This window comes from Gadus macrocephalus, chromosome 14, assembly GCF_031168955.1.
Source record: "Gadus macrocephalus chromosome 14, ASM3116895v1".
NCBI lineage: Eukaryota > Metazoa > Chordata > Actinopteri > Gadiformes > Gadidae > Gadus > Gadus macrocephalus.
The window spans coordinates 4795452-4823421 of record NC_082395.1 but is presented as its reverse complement, the minus strand read 5'-3'; the positions used below and the strand labels follow the sequence as shown (position 1 = coordinate 4823421).

General features: G+C 48.6%; 1 protein-coding gene across 4 annotated transcripts in view; it reads right to left on the bottom strand.

The window, feature by feature from the left end:
• Positions 1-26753, bottom strand: part of arnt2 (aryl-hydrocarbon receptor nuclear translocator 2) — a 56935-nt gene extending 30182 nt beyond the window's left edge. The window contains exons 1-10 of one of the 4 annotated variants that reach the window (XM_060070762.1): positions 26467-26753; positions 22051-22162; positions 18706-18753; positions 17036-17086; positions 16151-16174; positions 15525-15738; positions 14655-14868; positions 5643-5745; positions 2712-2777; positions 2016-2101 (exon numbers count right to left, since the gene is read on the bottom strand). In XM_060070762.1, coding sequence (XP_059926745.1) covers positions 2016-2101; positions 2712-2777; positions 5643-5745; positions 14655-14868; positions 15525-15738; positions 16151-16174; positions 17036-17086; positions 18706-18753; positions 22051-22162; positions 26467-26497 — 949 coding nt within the window. In that variant the 5' untranslated portion in view covers positions 26498-26753. The remainder of the gene's footprint in view (positions 1-2015; positions 2102-2711; positions 2778-5642; positions 5746-14654; positions 14869-15524; positions 15739-16150; positions 16175-17035; positions 17087-18705; positions 18754-22050; positions 22163-26466) is intronic. The other 3 variants (XM_060070763.1, XM_060070764.1, XM_060070765.1) reach the window with 3 other exon arrangements.
• Between the last annotated feature and the right edge of the window lie 1217 nt (positions 26754-27970).

The following is a 27970-nucleotide window of genomic DNA, read 5'->3' as shown; positions in this document are numbered from 1 at the left end:
CCATGTTTACTGATTTGTCAGCCAATGTCTTCTTCAAATGTCATTCGTCATGATTTGTATTATTTCCCGCACAGACACACGCCGTCACCTTTGTCCTTGTGCGTTCTCTAACAGAGCCATTTGTCTGTGGGTTTAGCAAATATCCCCCCCCCCCCCGTGTGTTTGGTTATTGCCACAGCAGGGGTGTCGTGAAGCCCTTTCAGCCGCCAAGCGTGGATGAAAGGACTATAGGGATAATATGTGCATGATATCTGCCGCCTTGGTTCTCGGTCCCATCGTTGCCGTGCAACACACACATATTCTATCTCCATGATCAAAGGCCTCACTGGGCTGAGAATTTGCTGTGTGTCATGATCGTTTTCATGTGTGTGTTCAGCAGTTGTGGCACGCATCTGTGTTATATATAGTCCCTATCGTTCTTTAGAAACATTCCAAGGGGATATATTTAGACTGGAGAAGGCAGGCCCACGCCAGTTGTTTTGAAGCACACATGGAACGTGTTTGTGTGTGCGCACATCCACAACAAGAAACGTACCCCAGTCGCTTCAGAGTACTGAGCGGGGCTCTAATTCTGGATGCCTGCTTTTTGTCTTCAATTCATTATGGACACCTGGTCACAATCACATCACTGATGACAATTCCAGACCCTGTGTGTGTGTGTGTGTCTGTGTCTGTGTCTGTGTGTGTGTGTGTGTGTGTGTGTGTGTGTTTACATGTGTACGCGTGCGTATGTGCATGCGTGTGTTTACACCCGTACGCGTACGTATTTGCGCGGGCACGGAAGACGGAATCGGAGCGTGCGACGGCGAAAACGTTGTGCAACCCAACCTGTTTATGCAGACATTCCGACAGCTACAAACAATTAAGAACAGACCAGTGATAACCACAGTGGCTCCATGATATTAACATCGGCTGCACCAGAAATATGGAACAGAAACCACCTCCTCCAGTAGACTCCGTGCCATCCGTGAGAAAAGGAAAGGGTTCATCCCACGGACAAAAGAGCAATTCTACCCAATCAGCGCACATGAACGGCGTAAAAATGTGAGACAGATATGTGTCCGGGAGAGTCTCCACGATGTACACACTTGACGGTGCGTAGGAACTGTTTGCTGAACACTTCTCAGCCCTCCGCTCTTGATAATGTACTCCTTCTGATCCTCCTCTTGTCCGCCCCCGCATCAATTTTGCCCTGTATTTGTTTTCCATCTGTTGCAGCGTGAACACCCGCTTTTACGCTGAGCCGAAAGCACCTGGCCCCTTCTCGCTCACAAACGGGAGGTAACCGACACTGGAATGTGATTAAATAACGGCAAGATAAATGCCTGCGTGTTAATGCCTTCCCCCCTCGAGACACAGCCAACAGATAAACTCCATCACCTCTTTTTTTTCCTTTATAGAACATAATTCATGTCTTTTTTTGCTGATTTGTTTCTTTTCTTTCGACCGAGTATTAATTACCACTACATTCAGCTGCTGTTGGCAGCCATTGTCACGGGGCTGTGAGAATAGTCACGTTGTAGGTCATCCAAAACTCTTTGGGGGATGTGTTTGTTTTTAATCATTCTGTAGAGAAGACCCGCCTGTTGATTCAGGATCTGATAGAAGCCCCCGCTCTTGACCTTGTCACCGCGCCGACACACACAGCCAACACAGACACAAGGGTCATTGAGCCGTTCATCAGACTCGTTCATCCAAATCCATTTACACACAATCCAGACACAAACCACGAAGAGGCAGGCCAGGGGATGAGCATCCAGACTCGAGGAGGCCAAAACGGGCAGACAGCGCTCATTCAGGGGCGGACCACCCTGGCCACTACACTAGCCTGCCCCCGCAGACAATACACTGTCCTCGGGACAAGTGCAGGGCCGTGACGGCGAGCGCTGGAAGGTGTCGGACTACAGATGGCCCAGTGTGCCGTTGAGTGGTGCTGAGATTGAGCGGGAGAAGTGGTGGGGAGAGGAGGGTGGATGCGCTGGTGGGGGGGTGGCGGGGTGGGGGTGTTTGTGTACCTGCAGGGGGCCATGCTTTGATGTAGCCTGTGCAATGCACCACCGAGTACTGAGCCTCTCCTTCCTTTGAGGGTCCGAGGCCGTTTCTGTCGACGAAAGAGAAAACATGTGAGCGCAGGCACACACACACAGGCACACACACACAGACACACACACACACACACACACACACACACACACACACACATTCAGACACACAGATAGAAACGCAGACACACAAGACAGAAACGCGCACACACACACACACACACACACACACACACACACACACACACACAGATGCAGACACACACAGACAGAAACGCAGACACACGGACAGAAACGCAGACACACAGAGAAACGCAGACACACACACGCACACACACACACACACACACACACACACAGAAACGCAGACAGACTGAACGTGCACACACACAGAAATGCAGACACACACACACACACAAACAGCAACACAAACAAACATGCAGACACGAATACACCCAGATGCTTGCACAACCGCACACACACATGCACCCAGACACAGACACACAGACGCAGACACACACCCACACAAACACAAACACCTGTCTAAGCCGAGAGGGGTTGTGTGATCCATTGTATTTTAACACAAAAATCGTTGGTTGAGGGAAAGGGAGGGGAGGAATACTGGAGAAACATCAGTAAAGAGAGGAAGTGAGCGTGTGATGTATTCACCTGTATCTCTTCCTCATGTTGGACAGCCGGTTCAGGGAGATGTGATCCAGGGGAGCGCTGCCGCACCTGCACACACACACACACACACACGCACACACACACACACACACACACACACACACATGAATCACAAAATCCTACATACACTTCTCCATCAGCACATGATGTATTGCTACAAAGCACTTGGTCCAGTCCAGTTTCTCTAAACGTTGAATGTTTCTGTAGTCACTGTAGGCTTTCGATTGTTCTCAGCCTCACTTCATCGCTTTCGGATGAAGGCATCTGCTGAATGTTTAAACGCAATGTAAATGATTCAATGCTCAAAGACATTTATCACACAGGCACACAGACTTCAAAGTAAACACATGAATCAGTACCTAACGTCCAATTTTAGCTAACGGATAAATATATACTTTTTATGACCTCATTATCCAAACATAAGATGCTACGGTGTTTGAATGGACATGAGTTCTATCTGGTTAGAAAAAAAATTAAAAACATTATAACCGGCATCCCTTGCATGTAATGTGTGTTGGAACATGTGCCATGTTGACGTGTCTCACACAACACGGATGACGAAAATACACTAACAAGCGGGCCAAACTGCTAACGACTCTCCATTAGTGATGATTAGCATTGGGGCTGTAGCAGCTCTTCCACATGTTGTCAGGATGTATTTGAGCTGATTGTTATGCCATGTTTGACAATGCATGTACGAACGCATTTCCTTCCACCCAGGACATTACACAATGTACAGAAACGGACAGAAAGAGAGTGCCCGGTGAAATCCGATTCCCCCCCCCCTTCTTCAACTTGTGAGATGGATGGGTGGACCAAGTGTTACCGAAGACGAGGCCTGCACCCAATAACCTCCCTTAGAAAACGATGTGCTCCGAACCCTAGGTAGCCTGTGCACGCTTGATGCCGCGGCCCCTCCGTCTAGCAGCCTCTAACAAGCGTGCCTGTGAGGCGAGGGGCTGGTTTCCCCTTTCCACCAACGTGCCTCCAATAAAAGGCTCAAAGAGGAGGGAAATTCCTCCCGTGGCGCAGTGCGGTTGTCGCGTGCGATAAGCAGGGGGCCCCAAGCTTGACGGATTGAGACATCGCAGTCCGTCCCCCCCCCCCCCCCCCCCCCCAAAAAGGCAGACGGTCGTGCCGCCGGCTCAGCGATACGAGGGACAGCGTACGTGGAAACGTAATTGGGGAAACGTGTGATTTTTTCGCCGGGCTAAGCACAAAGCCCAAAAGTATTCCGCAGCGGTCTCACCACCGGAGCCGTGTTTTCACTTAGGAGACATCTTGAGACCAAACAAAGACATTTTTTCTCCCCCCATCCGCCTGACGCCGTGTGTCCTCCTGTAAAACGCAGGGATGGAATTTTATTTGTCGCAGCGAGCCGTAGGGTCACCGCGGATTTCCAAACGAGCGAGGTATTAATGCACTGACGTATAGGGGATCTGGGATAACGATATGACACGCGTAGTTTAATTACTTGAACGCCATGAGAAAAACGACACCAGCAATTCTTTATACTTCCTTCCCCCCCCCACCCCACCCCCCAAGTCTGTGAAGCGGAAATACGCATGGCGTCAGAAATTACCGCACTGTGAAATTGGTTATGGCACACGCACGTCTTACCTTTCAGAAAGTCAGGTGTGAATCATGTGGTTGGGGTAGCTTGTTAATATTATGGTATGTCTGCCATCAGAGATATGCCTGCCTAGTGTAGGGTCCCCCCCGGGCTGGAGTTATTGCGTACGTGAGTGAAACGCAGGAAATGTACGTTAACCTGATATTTTCATTGCTGTATTATTGGAGCTAGTTGTAACAAAAGACAATATAAGTACGTGACGAATACAGTAGAAGTGATTTATAGTAATTAAGTCATAATTAATTAGTACACATGCCTTCCACACTCTTTTTAAGAGCCTCGTATTTAGAAGCCCACGGATAAAAAAAAAGATGTAATAAACCATAGTGATCTAATAAAATATAATGACTTTCAGAATCTACTTTTTCGTTGCACTTGGCATTAGATATATGTACTGCCATTTCCTGTAACAGTAATAAATCACCCGGTGGTTGAGCTTCAGGAAATGTTGGAGCATAATTGATTTGCAACACAGTAATTAATCACAGTTGGACGACTTATTCTGGGGAGCTTCGTTGTGGCTAATTACGGAGTACTTTGGAGATGCACACCAAAATATAGGAGCCACTTAATACACCAAATGTATGTTACTCTGTGGGTGTGAGTGTGTGTTCTACAGTATCCATTATGCATTCATTATCCTTATATGAAATAGATAATGTATTTCCCTGGTGCTAAAGGAAAAGGCTCCTGTGCGATGCAATTCTTTATTTTTTTAACGTGAGTCAGTGGTCATCTCTTACCATGGGTATACTACACTTAGGTCAGGTATATGAAACGGTATCCACCTCCATAAAGTAAGACAAAAGTCTAGTAGTCAGCCCTTCCTTTTAGCTTTCTGCACGCCATCTGTCCTGTGTCTGCGAGGGTAATTCCAGCTTACTATATATCCACATTTATAAAGGCTTTCCATATATTACCATATCACCTTCCTGGTTCATACAACGGCTGTCTCGTTACACATCTGGTGGTCAACAGATGGCCAGAAAATACATCTTGTACTTCTACTTTGTTCCGACGATGGTTGTTGACAAGTAAACTATTTCTTCAATCATCAAAACTGGACGTTGTTAAGACGGACACACACACACACACACGCGCGCACACGCACACACACACACACACACTCCCCTCCTGCTGTTCCTTAAAACTGCCAGCCATCAATGTTGTCCTGATCCATATGAGCACAGGGTATACGCAGTCTTCACCAGGCTAACATGGAGAGAGCTGCACGTGCACACATTGGGGACCGCTGCGGTTGGACTGAGGCAGGCACAAACCTCATGCGGCAGATGAAGGAGCGCCGGGAACCCATGCACATCCTCATGGACGACTGCTGCCCCTCCTTCTTCACCGTGCCCGTCTTCAGGTCCAGGATCCTTCCTGCACGACACAAAACACATGGTGCATCAGCATGGTACGCACACAACAACACACATGGTAGACACACAACAACACACATGGTGCCTCAGCCTGGTACACAGACAACAACACACGTGGTGCATCAGCCTGGTACGCACACAACACACATGGTAGACACACAACAACACACATGGTGCCTCAGCCTGGTACACAGACAACAACACACGTGGTGCATCAGCATGGTACGCACACAACACACATGGTAGACACGCAACAACACACATGGTGCCTCAGCCTGGTACACACACACACACAAAACAACACACGTGGTACAAAAACAACAACACACATGGTACATCAGCATGGTAAACACACACAACAACACACATGGGACAAACACAATAACACGAATGGTACATCAGCATGGTAAGGCCTAAAAAAAAAAGTTTGGTTCCTGTTGGTTGTCAGTTGAGGTCATGGGTAGGTAGGTAGGCAATTTATTTTATACAAAAGAATGAAGAATGAAGCACAGAATGTACAGAATGAAGAGGTGCTGTACCAAAACGTAATGATAGTTTGCAGCAAAAAAAAAAAAACTTGGGTCGCACATAAATTGACCGGGTCAACAACACACATGGTACAAACACAACAAGACTCATGGTACATCAGCATGGTAAACACACACAACAAGACACATGGTACAAACACAACAACACACATGGTGCCTCAGCCTGGTACACACACACAACAACACACATGGTGCCTCAGCCTGGTACACACGTGGTACATCAGCCTGGTACATACACACACAACACACATGGTAGGGTTAGGGCTAACCGAATAGACGGACACAGATACGGGTGAACTCTGAGTCCACCCATCCAGACGATTATGTTTTTGTATGTTTCTTTTTATTGCGGGAGTGAATCGCCCTTGAAGCAGCACAAGGAGCGGAGAAGAGCGAATCAAAGTCAAACCCACGGCCAAATTCAACTGGGAGTCCGCGACTCAGGTCACCTCATCGAGACAAGAGTCCTTCGCTGGGGAGAAAAAGTGTTTTTCTGTTCTGCGTTGTGTCTGGGCCTCGCCCCTCTCTGTGGAGCTCCAGGGAGCGATTTGCTCAACAAGTGTTCTTTCCCTCAGACGAGTTGTGCAGAGGGGGTCAAACCGACCCCCTGCTGTGATCGTGAACCAAGCACTGAATCACCCTCCCAAAGTGAAGTATTAAAATGGTGCCGGGCTCAAATTGAGAGCCATCCTTGATAAAAAAAAAAGTAGAAATTCAGAGGAATCGCTAGACAAACAGCCAAGGGAAAATACAGCTGTCGGCAAACCCCCCTTCCCCACCGCATTCTCCCCTCCCTGAGGGAGAGCAGTGTGTTCACGCCGGAGCGGCCCGGCATGGGGGGGGGGGGGGGGCTACTGGGCCAGACTGATGGGAGACCCTAGAACATAGCCACGGGCTCAAAACAACAGAAACGGAGAGAAACACACGCGTGTAGGGTGGAATATAATGCATAACATGCATAGACACACACACACGTAATGCATTTGACCGGGATATACATGCACACACACACACACACACACACACACACACACACACACACACACACACACACACACACACACACACACACACACACACACACACACACACACACACACACACACACGTAATGCGTTAGGCCAGGACATAATGCATTACACGCATAGACACACAAAGATGCACACGGATACAGATAGACACACACACTAGACATGGGCAGGGATAGACAAAAGACGAAAACAAGCCGGGGGAGACGCAAACCTTCCAACACTAAGATTAAGGTCGCAGACAGCACTATTGACACAGACACCGAGTGTATGAATTCCCAGAGTGAGCGCACGTCATCTCATTCCGTCCTGCCCCGTCCAGACAATGAAAACGATCAGTAGCTATGGCAGCCAGTTGACTGGAAATTGCGCTCAGCTTGCCTGAAGTATTCATAGGCGAGATCCTTTGCCGGTCATTAAAAGGGAAGAGGTTGGGAAGCCGCAGACAATGTGTGGATTGCTTTGGCTACGTATTGGGATTGTACTGCGCAGCCGCTCGAAAGCAGAGCTGGAATGATGTTTGCACGCTGAACATTAACCATGGGCTCGACGACTAATTCGACGAGACGGCGTTATGTTTGATCGACCACCTGTTGTATCGTTATTCGGGCGCGATTATCCGTGCAGACCTCAGGGCTTGCGTGAGACCGTTGGGAGAATATTATGGGCTAGGGCTTCCACGCGTCTCGCTGTCCTGCAGTGTTACGACTGCGATGCACTGCACGCGTCTCTCGTTATCATGATCAGTCCTGCTTTCCTCACCATCCACCATCCTCTGATGCTTTCCAGATGGAACAATGGCAGTCCTAGCCTCCAACGTGGAGGTGGGTTGATCATGCACGTACGCACACACACTCACACGCATACACACACACTTCCAGAAATGCGTGAAGGCAGGATATGGTGGAAGGGGGGCCGGGGTCGGGGCATAGAAAATACAAACAGACCCAGTTACTTCTTTACAGTTGATTGCAATTAAGAACCACGGCAGGCAGGCAGGCAGGCACGTGCACGGCATGCACACACAAACACACACACACACACACACACACACACACACGAACACACACAAGCACGCAGGATAACAAAAGCAAAGTGACCCAAAGTGACCTCAGCCTGCTGGGATTGTGTGACCTCGTGTTTAGAATTTGACATGGGGCATCTGGTGGAAATTGCCAGGTGACATGTCAGATTGCAGATGAGAAGGGTATGGTTTGATGTGGCTCTGGACATTCCTTTCGATGTTGGCCTTCTACACACGCACACACACACACACACACACACACACACACACACACACACACACACACACACAACAAGTCTGTTTACAATAAGACTGACTAGGGAGGCACGTGGCTGCCTCTGAGCAAGGCAGTTGACCTAATGTAGCGCACCCCATGTACAGTACAGCAGGGCGCAGCGGGCTGGTGTGTGTCAGCGCTCTCAACGGAACAACTTCTTCCATCATCACGTCACCGGACAAAAATCTTCAAAACACTCCCGGCACAAAAGTCACGGGCAAATTCCTCCCCCCTAATCTTTCCCCGGTGCGCCGTTTGGACGCGGGACCCCGTCACGTCCAAGGAGCGTGTGCGTGGGAGAAAGAGATTCACCCGAATGAACCACCGACCCAAACCGCAGCACCGCAGATCGTCACACTAGCCAGAACGCAGGCGGGCTGGGCATGGGGGGGAAACAAGGGGATCATAATTGGAGCCAGAGCGAGAGGAGGACGTTGAAGAGGACGACAACAGTGGGCGAGCGAGGCAGCTGCTGCAGCTGGCACGGTGCGGAGGGACGTGAGCGAAGAGGATGCCCCCCCCCCCCCCCCTTCATGGTGCAGGAGAGGTTCCCTTTGGACTCCGTCTGCAGGGTTAAGGGGTTCCGGTTCGGGCTTCAAGGCTCCGTGACCAGCCTTTCCGGGACACTGGGTTGTTGGTGGAAATTTCCCAGAGTCATCAAGCATCACCCTTTGGCTCGTACCTCACACGCATGCACTACCGAGTAGGTTATTTCTGTTGAAACAAATAAACACAACGACGATAGCTCATAACGCTAGGTATGCTAACAAAGCATGCGTAAGCCAAACAAAGATGTCTGGGAAAAAAATGGACGTCATGAAAGAAAACAACAAGCTAATAATCAGGCGTAAGGAGGCGAAAACAAGTAGACCAAAAGAACATTGGAAATAGAGCTGGCGGGTGGCGGCCATAACTAATTCAATCGAGGCTTTGGATAAACAGGACGTTTCCCCACAGCACTTCACCCCGAGTCCCGGCCAAGCTGTTCTGCTCAAGGAACTATTTATGGAGAAAGCAGAGTACTGTACCAGGAACGGCCATCAGATCCACCTCTGACCCGCCAACCATTTATTTATCCTTCGACTCCCTTCCTCCTCTGCATTCCAACGTCCACCTGATCTCCCTTCTCCCCCTCGATATCCCACTGAGCGCATTCGTCCCGTCACAATCTGCTTGTCTCGGCGTGCCATTTATCCCTCTGCACACTGGGTTTCTGACGGAGGCGACGCGCAAACTGAAATGGTTTCGGCTCGCCCACCTGCCCCTTCGATGAACCACTAACTAATCCACTTCTTTTTATTTTGGGAACCCTTCAACCTCTACACTCATGATTGAAACTATGGGCTCAGAATGGCCAACGCAGGATGTCGCAGTGGCTGACTGCGGCGCCGATGGCATTTACATGCATTTATGAACGCGACACCGTTATCAAAAGCCACTTAACCAGGGGGGGGTTGAACAATCAAAAGCATAGAGTCGGAAATAGGAACGGCTACAACACATAAGTGCTTAAGTGCAAAGTTCCTGCATTTTGTTGAACAAGAACCGGGGCAGAGAAAGGGCGAGGAGAGGAAGAGCAAGGAAAGCAGTGTTTTAGATTATGAGTGAATCAGGTCCAATACGTCAGTGCCGCTCTTTCTGACAGTGATTAGGCGCCCACACGCAGAAGTGTGGGGGATGGGGGGGGGGGGGGGGGGAGAGATAACATGGCAGTACGAGGATGAGAAGGGGAGGGCTGGGACTGGGAATACACAAGACGCTCAGGCTGGGCGACCCGAGGCATCGCTATGGACGTGGGGGTCTGGAAGCGGTCGGGGCGGGTGGGCTCCGCGCTCACGCTGCCTCCGTCGATTACAGGCTAAGTCGATGGGGGCGCGGGGGAAGAAGCTCACCTCAGCCAGGAACCCCGGTGGCGTTCAGGCAAACAGAGCCAGAGTATGCTACCAAACCCACCCCCCCTCCCCGATCCACCTCCGTCGACATATTTCAAATGATTAAGGCGTCCCGGCGTGAACATTGTGTGTTTGCGCTGCGGGGGTAAATATGCGCGCGTATCCCTCGCATGTCGGGGTTTCAGACACGGCTTTAAAAAAAACGGGAACATTGTTCCAGCGACCGCAGGACACCCCCTGGATCGTTGACGCCGAGTAGGAGATCAGTCAATCGACCCCTCCGAGTGTGAAGTGGCCGAGATCCCCTCGAGCCAAGGAGCGCAGGTATAGGGTGAACTACTTTGTTTGGGTGGAAGGTTCGGCAGCAATGCAGATCGCCCTCGAGGGGAGGCGGCGGGGGGGGGGGAAAGGGCAGCCGAGCTGTACGGCAACGCTCTCTGTTCCCTTAGCTTCACACAATGCCACGGACCCCAGGCATAACGACCATGAGGACCAGGGTCCCGGACACACGGGGCTCCAAATGCGCTTCGTTCCAGAGGGGTACCCAGGCTCGCTCTGCGGTGAGGTGGGGAGTTCAGCCGGTCCGTCTCTTTTAAAGATGCCCTAAATGCTTCTCCCATTCGCGGGTTCATGAGAAGAGGAGCACAAGGAGCAGACCTGGTTAGGATGCGTTATGTCACCCTTGGTGGTTGGTTCCGGTTTACCCCTTGGGGCGGATCCCCCCCGAAGACGGATCCGCCCACACCGCTCTACTCAACAGTCTCAACAGCGACCTGATATGGATTAGGCAGAATTATAAATTATTTTTAATGACTGAAGAGAGGCTTCATTATATTATAAGCTACCGGAGCATGCATCGAATTTGTTGCTAATGTAATGATATCTTTCTCATTAGGATTTCCCATCCAAACGAATTATCACCTCTTTTTTTTCCCCGGAAAGAAAATAGGCTGGAGCGGCATGTTCCACTAATGACGCAACGGTTTGGTGAGACGTCAGCTTTTTCTGGTTACCGGGCAGAATAGCAGCAGGACGCTACAGCAACAACAACAACGCCCGCTGTGGCTGTTGACATGAGTGCAGCTCTGTTGTCTGCCCGGTTACTTCCGTGAGTCATCACCGGCATGACATTTACTGCATCGCCGGGGCAATGCCTCATGGTAACTGCGGTCTCTCGCCGTCGTTTGCTATCAACACATTTTTGGTCCCTGACGATTTCCACTTTGTTGTTCCTTTTCCTACCTTGGCAGCGACTGAACTAGTGAATCAAAGCGGGACAGGTCAACTAGAACTGGTTAGTCACCGTAAGATAGAATACCAAATGAAAACACATTCTTCCGCGTGGTTGAATAGGTTTCCAAAGACGGACAACATCTCACCGTCGTCTCGACTCTCCTGTGGACGACCTCACAAGGCAAACTTATCAGGCCCCTCTGCTCTTCAGTTCGGGAAGTTAATATGCAACAAGCTGATTTCACTGCCAATGGTTAGTCGAAGCCAAACACAGCCTTCCTGTGCAAAGCATTGCAATGATTACAACAACCACAGCCTCCGAGCGCTTTCCACCGGCACTCGCCGGAGCATCCCCATCCAGCATTTTGCCAACAATTATTTTTAGATCACGATGGTGAAAAACAATAATCTTCAATGCAGAAGGCGGCCGCCAGTTCACCCGGACATGTGGACACCTTCTGCGCAGCCTTATGCAACATTGACTGCCATAGAAATTAAATCCACGGCAATGTGGCAGGATACCAATATGGAAATGTTTTAGAAATGCATGGCTCTCACAGCATCAAAGGTCAGGAAATGAGTTCAATACTGTGGGTCGGGAAAAAATATGACCACATCTGACCACCCAAACGTCGTTAAACCACATATTTTGTCGCATTGCTTTAATATTTAAAAGGCTTTCTGCCTCGAGAGAAATGACTTACTTTACCTCCCCTTAACAATTTTTTGGCAATGCAACTAAGTTTCTTTCCTCTCCGTGTTGGCTGTGTAATACTGAGGAAGTGGAGCGGGCCCAGACGCACGCCGCATTGGAATAAATCTCAAGCTGTTCAAAGCTCAGACCGCCTGGCTCAAAACGCGGCCCTGCATGGCTGTGGGGCCCAGACGTCTACTTTCCCTTGTGGAGCGGGAGGTAAAACACAACTTCATGGTTTAGATCAATACGAACTCAAGAAGACCGAGACACAAACCGAAGCAGAGGGGACTTCACTTTGGCTGTACTTCCATGAAAGCACGCGCACCAATTCAACCCGACAGGCTTTGAGTTGACTTAAATAACCCCAGTATCCCCTTTTTCAAGTTAATGAAACAGAGAAAACAGGAAGAATTCCGGCTTGTACATTCGGTTTAGTTTTAACAGGGTTAGGGTCTAAGAGGCGTACATACCACCGCCCAGCGTCGTAAGATGAGATCCAAGGGGTTTATTCAGAGGACAAAACCAGAACGTTTTTATTGTGACTGGGACCTTAACCCACGGAAAAGAGCAACAACCGGGCAATGAGAAAACAGCTACATCCTTTTTTTTTATCCGTTGTGGTTAAGGTCTGCCGCTCCGACGTAAGCAGCGGACAGCTGGAGAAAACACCAAGTGCCACGCACACCAAAATTCAACCCTGCTATGCATCAACACACACACACACACACACACACACACACACACACACACACACACACACACACACACACACACACACACACACACACACACACACACACACACACACACACACACACACACACACACACACAGCAAGGCGGTGCTTGGAAGACATACGGCTTTCATTCCATTGCTTTCCTCACAAAGAAATTTCACGACGGGACGTGGACCTTCATATCATGTTTGTGTCTGCATCTACTTAAGTGTGCGGTTGTGCGTCTGCCTCGGTGCCTGTGCGTCCCTCTGCGTGCTTTTATCTCTCCTCCGCAGCGGCACTTGGAGGAGATAACAACCTCTTGTTGCTTATCAAAGCCTTCTGGGTAATAAAGCGCGCCCTGTCGGCACGGGGGATTTCAGAATCCCCCAGAAACTGAGGCTGACACATGGACAGATGCCTGGATACCTGGATGGAACCTCTGGGCACCAAGGAAATAATGGGAGGGGGGGGAGAGAGAATATAACTAGACAATGGCGCCATCTCGTGGTCACACGAAGTACTACCCGTACTTGTGCCGATAATATCAGGCACTTCAGATTGTGCAAGCCTCTAAGATTGCTTTCAGTAGCATGCAACCAGAAGGAGGAAACCGTTTCAGTTCACGTCTCGGCTGTGTGATATGCTGTCAGAAACCTTGCGGTAGCCCCCTCAATTTTTTTCCGGAATCATTCTTATTTGACTGTGGACATGAACTCTTCTTAAAAGCATTGTCTGCATTGTAATGAGTGCAGTACGAGGTACATGGTACGTGGTGAATACTAAATACATGAATCCAAGTATATTGTTCTGATTACAAGGTAACAGGTACACAATATGGTGCTGAACCGATGGTACTACATGGCTCTGGATACCTAGTAGGAGGTACATGGCTCTGAATATATGGTAATTGGTACATGGAAATGAATACATGGCACTATGTACAAACTTCTGAATACTTGGTAATATATATGCAGGTACATAGTCCTGGAAACACGGTACAAAATGCCTGGTACTGAATACTTGGAAAAACGTACATGGTACTGAATACTTGGTATAATACGCTGGTACATAGTACTAGAAACACGGTAAAAAACACAGTACAGCATGGTACCAGGCAAACAGGACCAGTGACTAAACAGGACTGTATGGTACCGGACCAGTGACTACACAGGACTGTATGGTACCGGACCAGTGACCACACAGGACTGTATTGTATTGGACCAGTGACCACACAGGACTGTATGGTACCGGACCAGTGACTACACAGGACTGTATGGTACTGGACCAGTGACCACACAGGACTGTATGGTACCGGACCAGTGACTACACAGGACTGTATGGTACTGGACCAGTGACCACACAGGACTGTATGGTACCGGACCAGTGACTACACAGGACTGTATGGTACCGGACCAGTGACTACACAGTGCTGTATGGTACCGGACCAGTGATGACACAGTGACTAGAAGACACTGTGTTTCGACTGCGGCTACCTGTCATGGAGTTCTCGGAGGTGCTGAGCTGCTCCCGGAGCTTGTCCACGTCGTCGGGGTGCACCTGCTCGTACAGGGTGCTGCCGAACCACTCCGCCTGCGGGTGGTTCAGCACCGGCGTCACAGAGTCCGACACGTAGATCACGCGGCCCGTCTCCGCGGCGACCACGAACAGGAAGCCGTCCGCCGCCTCCAAGATCAGGTGCTTCAGCTCCTACGCCACACACAGCGCACGCACGCACGCACGCGCATAAACACACACACGAAAAAGACGTAGAGGAGTGAGTGACGTGTTCATACATCGTCTGGATGAGGTCGGCCCAGGATTACAGGGGCTTGCTTCTGCTTGGTTTTTAAAAACGTTTCAAATACGTTCAGTGTCTGAACGGACCATAAGCGATTAGCATTAGCATTAGCATCGGCGTTTCGGTTTGTTCATAACAACCGAGGGTGTAACATACAGCTCAGAAAGGTTGACGTCCTCCCTGGCGACCACTGCAGGCATTTCTTCAAAAGCCCAAAGCCCCAGGGGAACCCAACTGTTAAGTGCTCTCGGTAATGGGTAGTCATAAAACACAGCAACCCCCCCCCCCCCCCCATCGACCTTACAACCCCTCTGCTACACGAAACACCACCACACTGGCTTCGGACGGTTGCCCCTTCAGCACGATGCGGTTGTTCAGAACGTCCGCGTCGTTCTGAACGTCCGCGTCGTTCTGAACGTCCGCGTCGTTCTGAACGTCCGCGTCGTTCGGGACGCCGCGGTCGTTCGGGACGCCGCGGTCGTTCGGGACGCCGCGGTCGTTCGGGACGCCGCGGTCGTTCGGGACGCCGTGGTCAGCACGGGTGTGGGGCTGCCTGTGGGGTTACCTGCTCGGTGAGGAAGGAGGGCTTGTAGGCGCCGTCGGTGGAGGTGTTGCCCGTGCCCCTCATGGACTTCATGTGGGACACGGCCATGCGCAGGATGGTCAGCTTGTCGGGCTTGCGGGCCAGGGCGCTGCAGGTGGGCACCATGTCCGACAGCTCCGTGATGTACTGGGTCATCTTGTTGCGCCGGCGCCGTTCGATCTCACTGTGGTTCTCTCTGAAACAGGGAGGGCGTGTTAGAGCACCGGGGTCGGACCGGGATGGGGGTGAGGGTGGCGGTGGCTCGGGGTGACACATGGGGTGCACATACACAACATTGACTTGCTACAGGTTATGGTACTGCCAATGGTCTGACACCCTATTTCCTACCAAGGACTATCACGGATGCAAGCATGCAATAGCATTTTTATACAAGGTCCAAGGGTATGCAGACATAGAACAGTCTAGATAGAATAGAAGAAGTCCCTTGGTCATACCTCTAAGGCTTGGTACCCATTTTATTTGGCTTGGCTTTAATTTGCTCAAAATGTAGTAGAAAAGGCATTTAAAAAGCAAAAAGGTATAATCCAGATAAACATTAATTGACCAAATATAGCATTGTAGTGTATAAATTAAAAACTGTAGCCTACGTTTGATAGGATTTGCTCCGGCAGCTAAGGGCAGAAACATTATTTGATTCAATTAATGTTGTACTTGCGTGGTGTGCTTTTGATACAGCGTGTTATTAAAAAATGCAATTCAGGAGCACCTCTTAATGAAAGCCTGCACTAAACAGTGGTTAAAAACTAAAAGGTGGCCTTAGTGTTGTTGGGGTTTTGTCTTTAAGCTTGTTAACATTACTGTGTGCATTGTGGAAGAACTGGAGAATGACAGGATGAGAGTATATTAACCATCCTGGTAATCCTGTTTCTCAAATGTCCTTCATTGGAGAGAGACATTTTCAAACATATGACTTTTTATGGCGGAACATAAGGTTTAGTTTTTGCCATTGACAGCCGTGAATTGGAAGAGAAAACCATGTGGGGTGGGTATCTTGACAGGACACGTACGGTGTGCTTCCCGTTTATGAAAACACATCAAACTTTATACATAATATCTAGTCTAAATGTATACAACTTAACAAATGCACATCAAAGTTATTTTTTTTCAGTTCATTGCTGTGATTCATGAATTAAGACTTTAACTAGCAGCGAACCTTTCAGTCGAGGTAACAAAATAAAGGAGAAAATCCTTAAAACCATTCAGATTTAGATAACAACTTTTGGACACGAACAAAAAAGAAAATCACACATCAAAACAGTTAGCCTCTTCGCTCTGGGTCGACAGGGTTAGTGCTTGTCTTGCAGTAGCAGCGTGTGCGTGTGTGTCTGTGTGTGTGTCTATCTGTGTGTGTGCGCGGGTTAGAGGAGGGCGTGCTGAAGGCGGTGGTGTCGGCCTGTTGGAGCTTAGTGCTGACGCTGTCCCTGAGCCGGGGGCAGGACCACTGCCGGCCCCCCCTTGCGGGCTAGGCCTACCTGGCATATCTCTCCTTATCACCACCACCAGGAACCTGCTCATCATCATACCTGCGCAGAGAGAGAGAGAGAGAGAGGGAAGAGAGAAACACATCTGTAACCAAGCGACACACGCTGCGGGGCGTACGCACAGCATGGGGCTGAGGCCCGGCGCCCGTGGCTTACCCCCCCTCGCCTCGCCACGGGTCCCGACACAACCGCGGCTCAGTGGACGACGCTCGAGGCCGTTTAAACCTTCTGACGGCTACATGCAGCAGCAGCAGCAGCCGCCGCCGCCTCAGCATGGCTAGTGCCAGGGGAGCAGTGAGACAAAGTAACGGGCGCATGGGGGTGTCCCCTCCTCGGTAATGGATGAGCTCAAATAAAACAGGCACGCTGGACAAATAAAAGAAATAAGGTCGATAAAAAAAAAAGGCATTCAGTGCGATGAGTGCGCTGGGTAAATTAAAATAACGGCAGCTCTGCTCTAGAGGGAGATGAACGCCATTACCAAAGTTGTGCAAGCACACTCCTGTGGCATGTCAGATCTCATGGCCCTGGTGTGTGTGTGTGTGTGTGTGTGTTTCCTTTCCAGTGTGGTAGAGGGAGGGACCACAAAGTGCTCAACAATTCAACGGTAAACCAATAGTCAATCCAATTGCTATTGCATATAACGATTGCACAATTGCATCTGCAATTGTTTAACTTGCAAGATAACGTGAGAACATAGAGATAATGTGGTTTAACTACAACCACCACCAAACAACCACGATGCAGTTCGACTACTCTATTGTCAGCGGAGTGGGTTGCTGCACTTCCTGATATCCCCAGCAGAGGTCAGTGTCTCCCCTCCACGCTGCACCCCTTTGGACAGAACAAGGGTGACTGTGTATTGGCTTTGAACATAATGGGGCATACAACTACAAGAGAGATTACAAGGAGTGAAACAAGTGGGGATCAACAGAGTGTGAGAAGATGGCCGCAATGGAACGCTTCTTCTCACACAATAGTGCATAGAGTGAAAAGAAAGGACCCAGTGATACAGTGACCCAAACACTTGACATAAGGCAAACCAAGCACTTCATGTACATTTGTTTGTTCATTTGATGCCCCGCCCGGGGATCAGTTAAGTTATGATGTTATCTTTTCCGATCTTATCTTAAAAGAGCAAAAGGCAAAAATGGACTGCATCCTTTTTTATGATGGACCGAACCACCGTGGACCAATTAAAGGGGGGTCATTCACACGACAAATAAAAACTCAGCTGCTCAATGAAGCAGCTACTTTTGTAAAGAGGAATACAACAGGGCTGCATAAAAGAGTTATGATCACTGTTGAATATTTCAATGATTATTTCATATCAATCAATTTATCTATGAAATGCCATTCATAGTCGCAAATGTCATTGCAAATTAAGAGTCCAAAAGGATTTCTTAAATGTCCTCACTTATTCTGACAAGCAGCCAATAATTGCGAAACTATTCTTTCTATAATAACCCATGTTTGTTATTTGAACATGATAAATAGCTTCAACAATTAACCGATATACGTTTCTGTCTATTGACTAATCGTTGCAGCCCTGAAATGAATGACTAATAAGTGACAAGTAAAAACACATCTTATACAGAACAGCACATGTGACAAATAAAAACACATCTTATAGAGAGCAGCCTCCACGTCGTCTTCCTCACCTTGAAAATTTGCTAGGGCCCTCTCCATCCTCTTCATCAAAGTCCATTCTGAGAAGCAAGCAGAGAGAAACCCGTCATGACTCAGAAGCAGAACCGGTGTGATTGATGAGGGGGAGCAGCTCATTAAGACTATGAGTGAGCACCGACGGGGTGTGTTCACACCTCAGCTTAGACTAAGAACAGGCCAATACCAAAGAGGAACACCTACTACAACTGTCACCCACAGCCGCCCGCATGTTTTCACACAACCACCCCCCAGCCACTGCGTATTATTTGCCTCTCTCCCCGGCAATCTGCCCGGATCACTATTCCTCCCGCCGCAATCTCCCCGCCCGTACCCCTAGATAGATGTACCCCTGCATCAAATCAGTACGTGCCCCCCCTCCCCCCCCCCCCCCCCTCACCTCCCACCAAACCCTCACAGACGCCGGCGAAGGCTTTAGAATGTGACATCTGCGCCGCGCCGCTTAGCCGCTTAGCCGCTGCATCTCAGTGACGGGCGGAATGCCCGTCGCCGGGAGCTGACACATCCAATTTAGGGGCCCCGAGTGTGAGCCAGCTGGGGCCGGAGGGCTGCGAAATGACTCTAATATCACTGCCGCGGCGCTGGCCTTTATTTATTTATTTGCGGTGGTTATTAACGGGGGGGGGGGGGGGGGGGGGGCTGGGGGACATGATATGTGGAGATGCGCGGAGAAGAGCCACATTCTGAATCTGTAATCCTTGTTTTAATCGGGACTGAGCGTGCGTTGTGTGGCGCCTTCTTGCGCATGCTGACGACGCGCCACGGTGTAAGCGAGGCGGTGTCCCATTAATACATACGGCGGACAGTCTCAGGCCATGGATCTTCTGCTGGCGCTCGGGTCGCAGGTCGTCCCCATTATAATTGATTTGCGTCGCCGCAGACGACTATGAATAAATGATGCCGGCGAAAAAGACCTCCGGTGAGCGATTGCGTGCTTAAGGGCCATTAAAACGGAGGGACGTTTCCCACAGCGCTACGGTGAACAGAACTACGGTGAAGAGCGCCGGGGGGGGGGGGGACCCCCGCTGGAGACCCTCAGCTACGGTGGGCCACACCGCCAGATAAACCGAGCCCTCCAGAACCGAACCGGGCGCGGTAGCCATGACAACAACTTCATCCCCGCATCCCTCAGCCTTTTCCTCCGGCAGAGGAAACATATATACAATACTGTCCTAGGTGTGTGTGTGAGTGCATGTGCATGCGTTCATGCGTGGGTGTGTGTACGTGTGCGTCTTCAGCATGCGTGTGTCTCCGTTCCCTTGAAGCCTGGCGCTCGACAGAAGCGTTGACGAAACGACGTCCCTAGCCAAACGCAACAAATATCCCAGATTGCATAAAGCCCTTCAAGAGCGGGTCGTGACAAAAGAATGACTCAACGCTTCCCCGTGTGAGGCGAGGAGCGCGTCCACGCAGCTAAACAGGCTGACAGAGTGCTGAACGTGGCCGTATATCGCTCCCTGTTCTCCCATCTGCCAGGGCGCAGGGCTAATTATTCTGATATTCATAAGATGATATCTGTAGTGATGCAAGCAGACACTGAGTGTTGGGAGACGGTGCGGTCTTATTGCGGTGGGGATGGAGCCGGGGTGAATTGTGCATACCGCAGACGACACACACAATGCACGTAATATCACACTGCCATTATCTCTCGTTATAAAACTCAGGCTTTCGATGGGCCTTTGGGGCATTTCTCGAGATGTTTTGCGGTTTGTGGTGTTGACTTGTTCTGTGAATTACAAAATAAAAGCAATTATTTAGCAAAATACCTACATACCCACTTTTATTGATTGAATACATTCATCTTCCAAATTTTTTTTTTTTCGTATTAAACACTTGCTGCATTGTCTGAGGTTTTCCCCCTTGATGGAACCCCTGGCCCTTACCATCTCCCAGCTGGGAGACCCCACCAAGCTCACCAGCCTGGCCTGGGGCAACAGGGTGGGGCTCATAGCGGGGTACCAGGAGCTGTCAGTATGAACGAGCACCGAGGAAACGGGACTGGGGTTTCATCATACCGAGACATAGATCACACACACGCCTCAACAGTGGGGAGAAGGCAAGCAGTGTCCCTGTTGCTGTGTGTGTGTGTGTGTGTGTGTGTGTGTGTGTGTGTGTGTGTGTGTGTGTGTGTGTGTGTGTGTGTGTGTGTGTGTGTGTGTGTGTGTGTGTGTGTGTGTGTGTGTGTGTGTGTGTGTGTCATCAATCTATGTTCGCATAAGATAAGACATGCTCGTACCATGGGGCTAGGTCTCGCAGAGACTTTATAGTCTACAGTAGCAATGGGGGCTCGATGGCCTTTTCCCATACTACTCTGTAATAGTACTTTAGTGTAGAGTAGTAAGTACACAAGTTCTTATAGTTGTTATATTCACTGCATACTTTGATTATTCCCAGACAAACATGGAAGTCAATCTCGGATAAAAAAGTTTGCCAATGCTGTGGCTGAACTTCTGGGGGGCGGAGATACTGCGCCTGGGCAGTGTTTCTTGATTGGTTACTCTTGGTATTCTACCAAGATCAAGGTTTCAGGGGACGATAACAAATGTATTCCAAAAGTGGCCGGTCTGCAACAGAGGACTGATTTTAAACCTTTGGAGAGACTCTGGGGTATCTGGACCGGATGTTATAGGTTGTCTTGTTGTTGATGGTACATATCCCTGCAGTCACGTCTCCTAGAACCTGTCTCCTCGACACATAAGCCTGGGCCACGACTCTGTGTCTGTGTTCAAGTGCAAACATAAAGGTTCAGTTGACTGAAGTGTGCACTGAGGGGAATGACTGCCAAAAAGGATGGAAAACCTTTAATCGTAAATGTGACGTGGTTCGTTTCGATCAAGGATGTTTGATATGTTAAACCGCAATTGCACCGGTATCGGTTGTCTGACATTTAATAATGTTTGCTTAGCAATTTGTTATTCGGCTTAGCTTAGTATCGCACTGTATTTTGTACAGTCTACACGCAAGATTATTCTGCTTGGAGAACAGCACAAAGGCATACAGACAGGGAGGGCTGTGTCTGTGCATTGGGGCATCAACTAATAAACCTATCATTGTGTTTACATATAAAACGAAAGAACCAATCTGAACAACTGCCAACATTGAATATAAATACGTCATTGAGTCACTACTACAGTGTACTACAGTGTGGCGGGGAGAAGTTACTCATAGTTCAAATAATGACTCATAACCCAAACAGATACAGTGACAGTTGTAGGTACTGCTTTTTCGATAAAAAGCAATCGCTCAATGGCTCTATGTGTTTGTGTGTGCTGGCTAGCAAGCTAACGAGCTAGCGCGCTACAGTCTAATGCAATACTCACCCTCCGGATCTCCGCTTGCCGCCGCGGCCTGGCACGGCCCCGCTCATCCTCACCTGGCCCGCGCCCACCGCCCCGGGCATCGCAACGGATCCTGGCAACTCACTGCCCATCTCTGGAAGGGGGAACAACAACAACCACAGCGTCAGCATCACGGGGACTGCAGCTCGGTGGCCGGCTGTGTAGCCGCACTGTTAGCATAATAATCCATTTTGGTTTCCCAACCAAAAGGCGCAGAGGACTAAAGTGTGTAACTTGTTAGTACGTTAGATTATGTTATTAATTAACTATTATTTAAAACTGTTTTCTTAATGTAGATATAATTGAATTTACTTAACTAGTGTATGCCATTGTCATTGGCACAGATAAAAGCCAATACCAGACAGATAATATGCAGGCCCAAACCACACGGATACACAGGCCTAAATCATACAGCTACACAGGCCTACAGAGCACAGATATACAGGCTTAAACGTCAGAGATAGACAGGCTAAATCACGGATATACATGCCTTAATATAAAGGCCTAAGCACAGATATACAGGCCTTAATCAAACATATACACAGGCCTAAAGAGAAAAGATATGTAACAGGCTTAAACCACACAGATAAACAGGCCTAAACCGCACAGAAAAAAAAAAAAAAAAAAAGCCTGAAAGCGCAGACATACAGGCATAAGAACAGACGTGCAGCCCTAAAGAACACAGGCCCATATACAACAGCCCGAGGTGCAGGCTGGCAGAAGCACCGTCGCAGCTGGATTAAACATCGGCTTAATGATTGGAGAATGCGGTCATTAGCAGGAGGCTGAACTGTAGTGCGTGCCAAATGGAACCTCCATCTTTTTCGCTCCCCTTTGAGTTACTGTTTCTTTATCTCCCCGGCCCGTTGCTAGCGGCCTCTCTCTCTCTCCCTCTTACACAAATTCCCTTCTATTTGTCCCTGCTGTCTCTGTGAACTATTCATTTATTCACTCACTCACTCAGGCAGATGCAATGGATAGGCCAAACAAACCCTCTGGTGTGGCACACTGCTCTCCGTAGCACGGTTAATATTTGATACAGTGTGCATTCCCACAGCTACACCTTACCACCCTACAGGACGTGCGCACACACACACACACACACACACACACACACACACACACACACACACACACACACACACACACACACACACTGGGTTGAACTGAATGTTAAATGTCGGCAGGTGGAGTGTAAATAGCTTTGTTGTTGTGTTATTTTGTTTAGAATAACATTTCTCCCTTTTTTTTGATTTGAGTTCCAGTGTTCATATGCGGAAAGGTCCACGGCTGATGACATCATTACAGTATACAAATATGACATGTAAGCTGTAGTCTTGTTACAAACTAACCATCACCGAATACTTTATGTAAAATCTGTGTTCTTAGAAAATGTATTCTGCTTGCACTTAAACAACAACTACTAGGAACTACCCAGCCTACCGAATGCTACAAAGATGAGGGTGACATATCGACGAACATAACGACTGGGACAGGCACTTCCGCAGCACCTAGCCTAGCTCCCAAAGACAACTTTCTGTCCCGGTTGATGGGACGACGCACTCATGCCCAAGCCATCGTGGTATAGGAATAGGAACCTCACCCTTTATGGAGCACTGGTGTCTCCCGCTCCCCCCTCCACGCTGTATCTCTGGGTAAAGCCTAGCTTCTCCACGGACCGGCAGCCAGTGCACCAGTTGAACAGTGCGTGCTCGCTGAGGGGTTGTATCGTACGCGTGGCTTTTGCGCCTCCAACTGAATTATTCCACCTCCTCACTGGGTCCTCCTCTGTACCAGACTTCACTTTTTCCTTTTCTAATTCCCTTTTCCAACCGTTACTGTTAAAAGAGGTAAATAGCCATAGGACACTGCAGTCAACACTTCTATTAGAGGCTCCAAATAAAAAAGGGGTTCTCAGATAGAACAAATTACACTCAGAAAGAACTTACAACAACCCCATATTATCAATTCCCTGTAGCTAAAGATGAGCCACACAGAGTGAATGACTCACCACGACTCAACACAATACTGTGTTGTGTAGTTTGATGTGAAGGTAGTGAACCCTAAGGGTTCAATACACTTGCTCGAACCAGACTTTCTGTGTGCACCCTTAGGCTTCAATAAACAAATACAGAGTACACTTGCTGCAACCAGACTTGCTCTGTGTTTCAGCGACCATAGCCGACGTGCTCATACAGATTCCCATAAAACAAGAAAACACAGACACATCTAGGGTGTTAACCTTTCCATAGAGGTTGGCTGCCTCTTGAGAAGAGGCATTCACGATGACAACTGTTACTCTTTAAAACTAGAACTGCTACGATTAGGGTCACGATACACCCAGTTTTACAAGAAGACAGGAACCCCATAACATTGACATAGTGCCGCCGCAGAATATGAAAAGGAGTCTTTGAATGCTAATACCATCAATGCTAATAATTATTTCTGTGCTTGGTTGCCAACACAACCCTCCTCTAGCCTGGAGCCCTTCCTAGGATCTCGTTCAGATGCTTAAAGAGCAATCGTATCCCAGCAGGCTTGAACTACGCCCTAATCCCGCAAAGACACCACTCTCTCCCACCACTACACTGGCTCCTACATCGTGCGAGCGCCTGCCATCGCACTGGGCCTGAACGCCCACGTGAGTGAGGAGAGGCGGTGGGGCTGATCCCAGATCAGCTCTGGCTAGCTCTGTCCTCTGGGTGGCTAACAGGGAGGCCAGCAGCTTGACTTAATGCTACGAGCTAATGACCCAATGGTGTCAGTGTCGGAGCGAGGAGCAATGTGTGGGGCTGGGCATGCTCTCTGGACTGGAGCAGGCTCTCTCGATCTGCCACACACACACACACACACACACACACACGTCACACACATAAACACACACACAAAATCACACAGACACACACACACACTCTTGGCAATAAGTCTGCTGTGGCGTTCCTTGAAATGTCCATCGCTGTAAAAGATGACAAAAGTACAATTTAAATCCCGCCGTCTAACTAACTAGACTAGTATTAATGGCAGGCAGACAGCCAAGACATGGGCAGCTTTGTGGTTGTCGTCTTATTTTGCCATTCCCATTATCTGGCAGGAGGGAGACATTTCCATGCAATGATTGTTCTCCTGATGTCTCGGGAATCACGGTGCTATTAACGCTGAAATTCTTTATTTATTTCCACTTCATTTGCATAGCTAATGAGGTGATAGAGTAGAGGAAAAGGTTGACCTGTTTTCCAACGAGGTCCCCAGGCCCTGTGAGTGTCCTCTACACACCAGAATAATTAGTGGTCTACCGTTTGGAAATTTGACTTTCAACATCCTTTCTTCATTCGCTCTGCTTGCTTATACATTGATATGCGAATGAGTGGGCATTCTCTTTTACCACAGTGTGAATGTAATGGTGCATATGAATGAGTGCATCCTATTTTGATTCATAATAAAGCATGCAATAGCTGGTGAACAACACATTTGTTAACCAACAACACACGGCAATCCAAAAATCGGAATCCACTGTTGGCCATTGAAGCTTGTTACACATAAGACATTACAATTAGGTATATAGTGACTCAGTGTTATTCTGCAGAAACACTAAAAGACAACAATACCAATACAAGTAGGTTAGGTCAAAAATAACATGCAGTATACAAGAGTTTGTTTAGCGTAATATCAGCCTGATTCTTAACATTGATGCACTGTAATCTGTAATCGGTTAGAAAAAAAAACGAGCTATTGCTCTTTACACACACAATAACCCTCTTCAATGGGTGACAACCCCGCTGGAGCCCCGCAGCAGTCAGACACCCATAGTGGGCTCCAGGCTCACTGAGATCTCCCCCCCAGGCTAAACCCCAAACCAATCAACAGGCAAAGAGGGACCCTGCCAGGCAGTGGGGTTTAAACCATGACGGTAAACACTGATAACAGGCAGCAAGCATAACATCCGATGTATCGCACGGGCAATGATTATGCGTGGAAATCCCTTTGTACCACGGGTGGACTGGTTCGACTGAATCAAAGCGCGGAGGAGAAAGCACTTTCCCGGAACCGACTAGACGACCACGGAGCAGACGCGGAAGACACGAGAAATACTGATCATAGAAAATGCTCAGCGACGGCTGTCAAAGCCGGCGAGACATTTTTTAGCCCATGTACGTTTGTCATTTCGACGCCATCCCCCGGGTTGCGGGGATAAAGACTAGCGGTGTTGTGCGGGGGCCAGTGGGGGAAGGGGATGCTGTGTGCGGCGGCTCGCCTGCAGGCTTCGGCGGCCTGGCGCGGCTCTACTTCTCGTCTCGTTAATTCGTTGTAAAAACAATATGCGTTTTCCTTTCTTATCATCACCCGAACTTCCCGTTTAGCGTTGTTGTTTTTTTTAAACAAACTAGGGTTGCTACTTACCCGACGGGTTGACCGCAGCGGGAGTTGCCATGTTGCCTCGGTAGAAAAACACAACGCAGCAGCGATGAAATGACGCACAATACGGCTGCTGGAGAGCGCCGGGAGAGACTATCTGGAGCAGCAGCGGGGGTCGGCACACAAGCTCCCGTCCTCGCTCCTTCGCTTCCACGGGTAGAAATAATCCCACACGATCCACAAACAATTGAATAGATATGTTCAGGAAAGAAACCAGTGAGCATGTTTCATAAATGTCTTTCTCTAGATGTGTTAAAAAAAATGCAGGCTTTCTGAATGGTAGCACCGCGAGAGTTTAGGCTACTTGAATTAATTAAAGTTGAACAGTCTCTAACTGACTGTGGAGGCAACTCCCAGTGTACACTCAGGTTACCTATATGATGCGGCCTAGGATAGAGGAATGTAATCATAAAACTTACCTGAAAAATAAGACACAGATTAATAATTGATCATAGAATTTCGGGTTAATAGACGTATAATTATTGTGTATAACTGTTAATTATAAATTATGAATGTCCGTCTAGTTTTTCAGGTAAGGGTTATGAATAGACCACACAGTCCAATTTCTTGGGCTTAACATATTCTAATAATTATAATGCTCAAAGCAACACCATGTGCCTCAAATTGAATTTCTCATATCTTAGACAAATAGCCAGCACGGAATTATGTGTGCTTAAATCCTTTCAATATAGTCAGGCAAATGGAAAGCTGGAGGATATCTTTAATGATAGCATGTTTCTAATAATAGGCCTAGTCTCATAAAACAATGTATTGTTACAAGGTTTTGGTTATTTGTGTCACTCTTATTTAGTCTAAACTAACATAACTGATTGCTCCTTGGTCTTATGTTTTACTATTCTTGAGCAAAAGTTGGCTGCACACCCATTCAAACACTCCCAATCAATTACAAGCAAACACATGCAAACACGTGTGTGCAACAAGTGGCATAAGCACACACACACAAGCACAAACACATATATATACACAGAGACACATACAACCACATTAAGACACATTCAAACTTATAAACCCACTTAAAGCAGCACACTGAGTACTTTAAAACCACTCCAGTCTGCTGGTGATAGACACGTATGCATACTGTGTACTACATGCTAAACAGTGGCCTCGTTTGGCCTTAAATGCAGTTATCACAGGGCAGTGAAAGAAGAGGACACTTTGGGTCGGTCGAAGAACAACGCAGCCATGCCTCCTCTCCCATGTACGTAGACTTTGAGGGGCTTCTCCTTGCACACATCGCCACACACATACACGCACAGATCATAAAGATGACATATAGACACATTTTGATGATTTTGAGGGATGGTAGTGAGTGTGTGTTCGTTTGTGTGTCGTGTGTGTGTGGGGGGGGGGGGGGGGATCTCGGCTCCCTTTTCTGTTTCTGTTTGCAGGGCTCAGAAGGCAGAACAGAGCAGGGGGTATGCAGCAGCAGCAGCAGCAGCAGCAGCTAGCTTTCTTTCTCTCTCTATAT